The 8145-nt window shown below is 34.3% G+C and overlaps 1 protein-coding gene across 1 annotated transcript; it reads right to left on the reverse strand.

Moving 5' to 3' along the window:
• Positions 1 to 5111: 5111 nt before the first annotated feature.
• Positions 5112 to 7697, reverse strand: LOC143624731 (autophagy protein 5-like). Its single transcript, XM_077095289.1, has 8 exons — positions 7574 to 7697; positions 7376 to 7491; positions 7236 to 7302; positions 7072 to 7164; positions 6899 to 6986; positions 6624 to 6767; positions 6196 to 6324; positions 5112 to 5539 (listed from the first exon to the last, which is right to left on the reverse strand). The coding sequence occupies exons 1-8, from the start codon at positions 7679 to 7681 to the stop codon at positions 5283 to 5285; spliced, it is 1002 nt and encodes a 333-aa protein (XP_076951404.1). The 5' UTR covers positions 7682 to 7697; the 3' UTR covers positions 5112 to 5282.
• Positions 7698 to 8145: the final 448 nt, after the last annotated feature.

Below are 8145 nucleotides of genomic sequence, written 5' to 3' on the forward strand. Positions count from 1 at the left end.
TCGTCGGATTCGAAACTGTGGCCGGAATTGCGGCTGGTATATAGTAGATTTTTTTAAACTAGTTATATTTTTGGATTTTATTCCATTTTACCGGTTCACCCAGCGGTTCACCGGCTCCAGTCCGATCGCAAACCGCAAGAACCAGCCAGGTTTTTAGAAAACGGGTTAAATCCATGAACCGGACCGATGTTTGTAGCAGGTCTCGGTCCGACCAACCGGTCCGGGCCGGGTTTCAAAACATTGTTTCTAACTCTAAATTTTATGTCATTACTACTCTTCCTACAAAATTATGTATTTTTATTTTAACCCCTTTCTAAATATATATATACACTAGTTTAACCCCCATATTATGGGGTTGTTTTAAATTATTTTTCCTAATACTTATATATTTTTTGTATTTTAATTTTATTTATTGTAAGCAAATTAATAATATACTTCGAATTTTATGGTGAAAATGTTTTACAAATAAATTAGATGTTATAGTCTGATTTAAAAGCTATCTGGATTTGGTGAATAACTTAAATGAACTTATTATTCACAAAGTTTTTGGGTCTGATGAAAAGTTAAACTCAAAACCGAAAAAGTTGAAACTCGAATGTTTGGGATGATTAGATGAGTATTCGGGTATATGAGAGCAGTTTTGAAAATTTACATGGGATGAGATGGTGGATCTTAAGTTTTAGATCAATTCATACTGAATCATTACCCGTTTATATCAAATAAGTACACGGGTAATTGAAATATTATTTGGGTGAAAAATATGTTGCGTTTAATTAATATTTCCATGGTCTCAACCAAGGACGGATGACTTGAAAACCAATGCATGCTAGACTAGTATAAATATATATTATTGTTCATTTGTTTAACATGAGTGAGAGAATAGGGTTTTTTGTTAGAGAGTTTTCTCTTCAGGATGAGCTATCCCGGGGTGGCTGAGCGATAATGTGTATGCATGTATGAGTGTTATTGTAATCATTCAATTATTAAAAATCATATAACCACGTAGAGATGTTTAGTGTTTCAATTACATATTTTTGTTCATCCTATTAACTATTTATTGTAATTGAATCAAGCTCTCCCCTAATCTATATCATCTGTACATAAATATCGTTAGAGAGCGATCCTAAATATGAGCTTGTTTATCACTTTTTCGCACACATTCGCATCGAGGCTCGGATCTGTCATGATATATGTATGGTATTAGGTAATACTCTACCTAATTACCCGTACGAAAGATACACCTTTACTCAAACAATACCCGTAAACATTCTTTTAATTTGTATTTTTCTTTCTTATTGAATAATAGAGTAATCTATTAATCCACTTGTTTTTATCTTTCTAATTTACTTGAACAATAAAATTGTATAAAAAAATATAATAAAATAGTAAGACATGTATCTTGAAACCATAACGATTAATTTCTAACAAACTAACGCATATACTCAATACTCGTATGTATCTTAATTACCCCAAAAGTTAAGAGATACCCATTTTCATCCCCTACTTCTGTGTTTTATACACGATAAATTGTGAGAATGGAGTTTTGGAAGTGTAGGCATTTGTCAGATGTATGAAATGGTCAAAAACTGATAAATTTAAAGCTAGTTCCGAATTCTGAGAGCATTTTCTGTGGATTCTCTATCTCCATCTCTATAAGTACACAAAAATATTATATATTCTCTTTTCTTTTTAATTAAATAATATTTTTTATATTTTTATTATTATCTTTTCTCCGTTCTCCACTCACCATCATTTTCAAAATGCATTAAAACATTATAGAGGGTTAACAGCGTTCTCCAAATTTATGTTTAAATAGTATTTTGTTTCTCTCTCATTCACTCACAATTACCCATAACTACTCCATACATTATAGAGAATCCACTCATATAAATATAGAGGATATGTTCAGAATACTGAGTATATGAAGAACTTGTTGCAAATGCTCGGACTATTTTCATGAAACACTAGTATTCTAGATTTGGTCATTAGCCCTAGACAAAGGATTTACTGATTTAGCATGTGGCAAATACAACATGATACACATGGTACATCACAGGGCATGACTACATATTCATATGATGTTCCTAAACCATTAAAGAAACTACTGAAAAGACTTGTTTCTTTAATCGAACCATCCAACCTGAACTCGGGCAGTTCAACTAGTTTAGAACTTGACTTACAGTTTATGGCTTGAAAACTCGGGTTTAACTCTAGCTAAAGCCAGCTTAAACTGATAAACAACGCCCGGGCCAATGGATCCTAGTCGTTAGTGGTAATCGAAACAAAAGATGGATTGATGCTATCGAGAAACGTTTGGGCCCGTTTGACCCAAGTGGTATTGAGATATAATCTTCAAATGAGTTATCGAAAGTTGAAGGGGCTAAGTGAAAGTATTTTATTATGTTTATTTTGGTACGTTTATTTAGTATGATAAGACTATTAAATATTATTTAGTTGCCTAGAATAAGTTGTCTTGTTTTGCAAGTTGTTAGTTTATTATAAATAGATGGTTATGGTTTATGTAATTGAAAGAGTCAAGAATAATAATAATAATAATAATAATAATAATAATAATAATAATAATAATAAGAAAGAGTCGATCTTGGTTGAGATCAAATTTTGTATTCGTGTTTTTGGCCTGATTTCTAACAATTGGTATCAGAGCTTTTATGCTCTTGATATTCTTATTCAAAGCAAGCTGAGAGAAGAAGAAAGACCGGATTTTAGGTACGGGAGATTGAAGACACGGTTTTGGAGAAAAAAGGAATAAGAAGGAAGCATGCAAATCAATATGATGTAGAAGAAAGCAGCATGCAAGTAGGCATGTCAAAAAAGTCAAACAACTAAACGAGAATTAATTTGGGCAAGGAAGCTAGCACCTCAAATTTGCGGATGTAATCGATCAAAAGCAATCAAGCAAGTTAGTATTAGTAGTTGGTGAATTAATTCCAAAAGGTGAAGCAAGTGCCGATAAGTACTTTTCTTTTGCTTTTTATTTAAAAAAAAAAAACAAAAGTAGCATAATTATTGCAAGAAGGCAATGAGTTCTTCTTGAATCCATGCGTTAAAAAATCAAGTTAATTTAAGCAAGTAGTAAGAAAAATCTGATCAGCAAGTAGGTCAGTCAGATCAGCAAGTAGGTCTGCAGCAAGAAAACCTGATTAGCAAGTGGGTCCGGAGCAAGAGATCCAGTTCGGCTTATAACAAAAGCAAGAACGAATTCGCAAGAATTCAAGCAAGAGCAAGAAACTCGTTTTCAAGTTAAAGAAAGAACAAAGTAAGAAACCGCAAGAGCAATAAAGCATGGCAGAAGACAAAGAAGTTGGACCGGTTCGTGAGCAAGGCAATGTGTCCCTACAGTGCCCTAAGTTGACAGAAACAAACTACATCATGTGGGCAATTTTGATGGAGCAAATCTTGAAAGCTTATGGCCTTTGGGGAATGGTTAGTAAAGAAGAAGAAGAAGAAGAAGAAGAAGAAGAAGAAGAAGATGATGATGAGAAGAAGGTTGCTACAACAAAAGCAATGATTTTTCAAACACTACCGGAAGATATCTTGATGCAGGTTGCACGATACCCGAGTGCAAAAGAGGTGTGGGAATCAATCAAGGTTCGGTATGTAGGAGAAGATCGGGTTCAGAAAGCACGTTTATCAACATTAATGAACGAGTTAGAGACATTGAAGATGAAGGAGAACGAGACCGTGAATGAGTTTGCAAGCAAGTTAACCAGCATGAGAGCAAAGTTTAGAACTCTCGGTTCTAATCTCAAAGATAAGGTTATTGTAAGAAAGCTAATTAATTCTGTTCCTAAGAAATTCCTACCAATCATAGCCCCGATGGAACAATATTCAGATATTGATAGTATGCCTTTTGAAGAAACTAAGTGGGAGGGAAAAAAAGACGACAAGAACGAAGAAGCAAACCTTGTTCAAGATGATCACAATCTGGCGTTGTGGTGAAAAATGAATTAGTCAGTTTCAAGATTAAGGGGGGATATTGAGATATAATCTTGAAACGAGTTATCGAAAGTTGAAGGGGCTAAGTGAAAGTATTTTATTATGTTTATTTTGGTGCGTTTATTTAGTATGGTAAGACTATTAAATACTATTTAGTTGCCTAGAATAATTTGTCTTGTTTTGCAAGTTGTTAGTTTATTATAAATAGATGGTAATGGTTTATGTAATTGAAAGAGTCAAGAATTATAGTAATAAGAAAGAGTCGATCTTGGTTGAGATCAAATTTTCTGTTCGTGTTCTTGGCCTGATTTCCAACAAGTGGGTCCGTTTACAACGTCCCAATAATGTTCAAATGGTTAAACGTTCCAAATGAGTTCACCCAATCATGCCCCACGTTCTCCACACTCTATGCTATTTTAATTTATTTAATTTCAAATCCATGCACATATTTCTTTTATGTTTTATTTCCTTGTTAGTAGTATTTAGGTTAGTGGAGATCATGGGTGGTTTTTATTTTCTTGTAATTGTTCCTCTTTAAAGATTATGGATGATTAAAAAGAGAAAGAAAGTTTATGAATGATAATTTTATGTTAATTTTATTTCAATGGATTTTGAGTTAAAGTTAATTCGTCTTTGCTAGCTTGATTTTGACATTTCGAGTGATGATCTTAGACACGGTTTCTTAGCCAAAGTGGTGAATCCGTATATTCGGTTAGTTATAACAGCCCTACAGTTTGATTCGGTGGTGTATACGTATCTTATAACGAGCCGTTGATCTACCCGTTTTTTACATTCGAATCAAAACTCCCACCCATTACTGTTTGATTTCCTATCAAAAACTCTGTATACATTGTGTTTCAGGAATATGCCTATACGTGTATGTCTATTAGTTATGAAACCCATTATCAAATTAAAGAAAAAGTAACACAAATAAGGTTAGTTGAAAGATATTATATCAATCTTAACCTCAAGCCAAACTGTCTTTTAACAGTTTGATCAGTCAGGCTGACCTGAGCAGTTTGGTTTGCCATTTTCTGAAGCGATATTTACCTGTTTGTCACAAATTTGATCAAAACCAGTTGAGGTATTTACCTGTTTGTCACAAATTTGATCAAAACCAGTTGAGGCAGAACACGTAATTAATCAACTTCCTACCCAGAACTGATCACAAGAAAAATATAACCTTTTTTTCACTAAATGAGTTAACATGAAAGAATTTACCCAACAAGCATTTCACTATTCTGTACAGGTTAATTCATACTTTTCAGTTAACGAACCATATAGAGCCGAGAACATAAGCCAGTGTACATAAAAACCAACACGGGTCATGTACCAATCGGTTTGGGAGCCTTAATGTAGAGGCATATATGAACAAAGTAATCCGGGTTCATCAAGTTGTTTACCACCCAAGAAAATGGAATCTCCATTTTCGGTTCAATCCCTTGAATTCTAAGTAATTTTATTACAGGATAACTTTCCTCTTCAGGCTCGTTCTCGCTTTCAGCTTTCGTTGTGTTTGATGAATCCGGATAAAATTCTGGCAGAATTGATTTTACCGCATCAAGCAACGTGAAATACTTCCCTGCAATTCAGATGGATTGAACTGAGCTCCAGTTGAAATAAGTCATTTTCAAAACTGGTTAAAACGGGCCAGGTCGGGCGGTTTGAGCCTAGGGGTGTTAAAGGGTTGTGATACATAAGCCCAACAATCATGTCAGAGACATGACCTTAACATGACACGCGTATTTGTGGGTTCACACAAACACAAGTACACAACCAGTTTAACGATACAGATACACAACCTGTTTAACGTGATTTTTTACACGCTAATGCTCTATAAATACAAACAACAAATATAATATAACTATATAAAAACAATTATGTTTAAACTATAAAACTTGATGTTCATTTCTCTTTTATCTTTAGATTTTGGCATGAAATACCCAATCAATTTAAGGTATGGCATAAGACATTTTTTTAAATCTTACAAAAATAAACGAACCAAACCGTGAAGCATCAACCTTAACACGACTCGTTTAGCTAATTGTTTTAGCAGGTTTGACCTGAAACTGACTCGAACTTGTTTAAACTAAATCCAAACCAGTGAGTTTCATTGAAAGTTTGTGTCGTATTTTCGTGTCATGTCAAAAATATACACCCTTAGATTTGACCCATAAACACCCTTTTGTCTTCTATAAAATAAATTAATATTTTGTCAAAATTAATATTATGACATACCTTCTGTTTTAAATTCAACGGGTCGATTTATGTAAGCAATTTGGTCCCAGCTATCAAAATGCGGTGCTTCTTCAAAATCTTCGAAATCTTTATCAACAGTCCAGAGATACAAGCGAACAGGAATTCTACCTGATAAAAACCGACACAAGAATTAACGAGACAGCCATTTTATTCTAAACAGGTTGAATGAAATAATGCATGCAACCTCCTAAAGACAGTTATTGTAATAAAATTGTTTTGATATTCATTATTAAGAATGCATTACTAATGCTAAAACTGACTTATTTCAAACTGAACCTGTTTTGACCCGTTAACAGAGCCGTCCAGGTCCAACTCACCCATCTTGCCACCTTTAACTAGAAAGCAAGAACTAATAAAAGCGGTACAATCTACCCATATTATTATAACATTAAGAGACACTAACATACTTGCTTTCGTTGCTGCGGTTGCCTCGGTCTCATTAACACTGTGTTGACTTTTCAAAGGAGACGGGTTCGGTTTTCCAGAAAACTCATCTCCAATAATTCCGAGTTTAAGCTTAGAAGAAATATGGTTGTATGCCTCAAGTTTACCTGTAAACAAGTATAATAAGACAATTAAATCATAACACAAAATATCTATAAAAATATAGTTCAAAGAAAATGGAAACAGGAAACCATGCAAAGCGGAAGTAATAAAAAATGCAAATCATTTAACAGCATACCGTTCAAAAGAGAACGCCACAGCTCAAGTTGATCAGGATGAGACATGTTCATAACATTCTTGCTGCTTCCATGAACTATATATGCAGCCTGATAAATATAATGCATGTATAAATAATTAGGAGTATAGATAAAGAGTGTGGCAAACATATATGTATATCCTCAAAAGTGAAACCTCTTTTAATGAGTTTATGTAACTCCATTTCACACTATCTTCTCCGTCGTCACACGGAGTTAAAATATTTCCAGGGTATCCTCTAAAATGTACCTGCAAAGATAGAAAAAGATGAATGTTGCAGTTGATAGGGTATATAGCAAAACATATGTATGTGTGTATACCGTTAAATTCCAAGGTCTTTGTGGTTCAGGACAAAGAAGATCAAAAAGAACACCTGTTGGTATGTACCTGAAAATCGAGAGGATTATGTTATGTCAGATAATAAGGTGTAAGTATGAATATAAGGATAGAGAATAGATACCATTTAAGGGGCAATCCTTTGAAATCAAACCAGATAGTGTCGTCTAGTCCAGGAGTGAAGAATGGCTTGAGTAGTGAAGATAACAGAGGCAGGTACCCTATTCGAGGAGCTAGAATCTGTATTTAATAATAACATAACCCTTGAATCAATCTGATTAGAAGTAATGTTAAACCCTTGATGAAATCAGAATTACTTTACCAGCGCAGGTGAAGGGGGCGGCAGAGTGGTCACTTCGGAGTCGTGAAGATGAATCTGAAGAGGAATTGCACCTTCCCACACCCACTTCTCACCTTCTTCGCTTTCCATCGCCAATCACCAGATCGATCGATTGACTTTTCCTATTTATTTTATTTTGTTTTCTCCTTCAGAATGTTTCATTTCTCACCCCTTAAAATTCATCCAAACCCTTTCAAGTAAGTTAGTCAAGTTTACTTATTTTAAAAGTTAAATAAGTTGTTTTGGGTAAAAGTTTTTAACTAAATGAGTCATTTGAAATTCCATCCTTTTATTTTCGGGTCAAAATGGGTCGATAAGTTCAAAGAAATGGGTCGATGTGGGTTAGTGCCCTAAGGAAATGTGACAGGTTTTGGATCGGAACGAGTTTTTGTACAAGACAGGTTTCGACACGAAACGGGTTCAGATTGGAACGGGTTCGGTTCAGGTTTCAAGCCAACACGAGTTTTCACCCGTGACATGTCGGGTTTTGGTTTCTTTTTTTCTTTCTGGTCGATTTCGAACTCGATACTGTCTGTTTTTTCAGTTTCGTTTTT

Source organism: Bidens hawaiensis, unplaced genomic scaffold (genome assembly GCF_021521415.1).
Source record: "Bidens hawaiensis isolate Kalapana, Puna unplaced genomic scaffold, B.hawaiensis_p1.1 tig00000416_1, whole genome shotgun sequence".
NCBI classification, from domain to species: Eukaryota; Viridiplantae; Streptophyta; class Magnoliopsida; order Asterales; family Asteraceae; genus Bidens; species Bidens hawaiensis.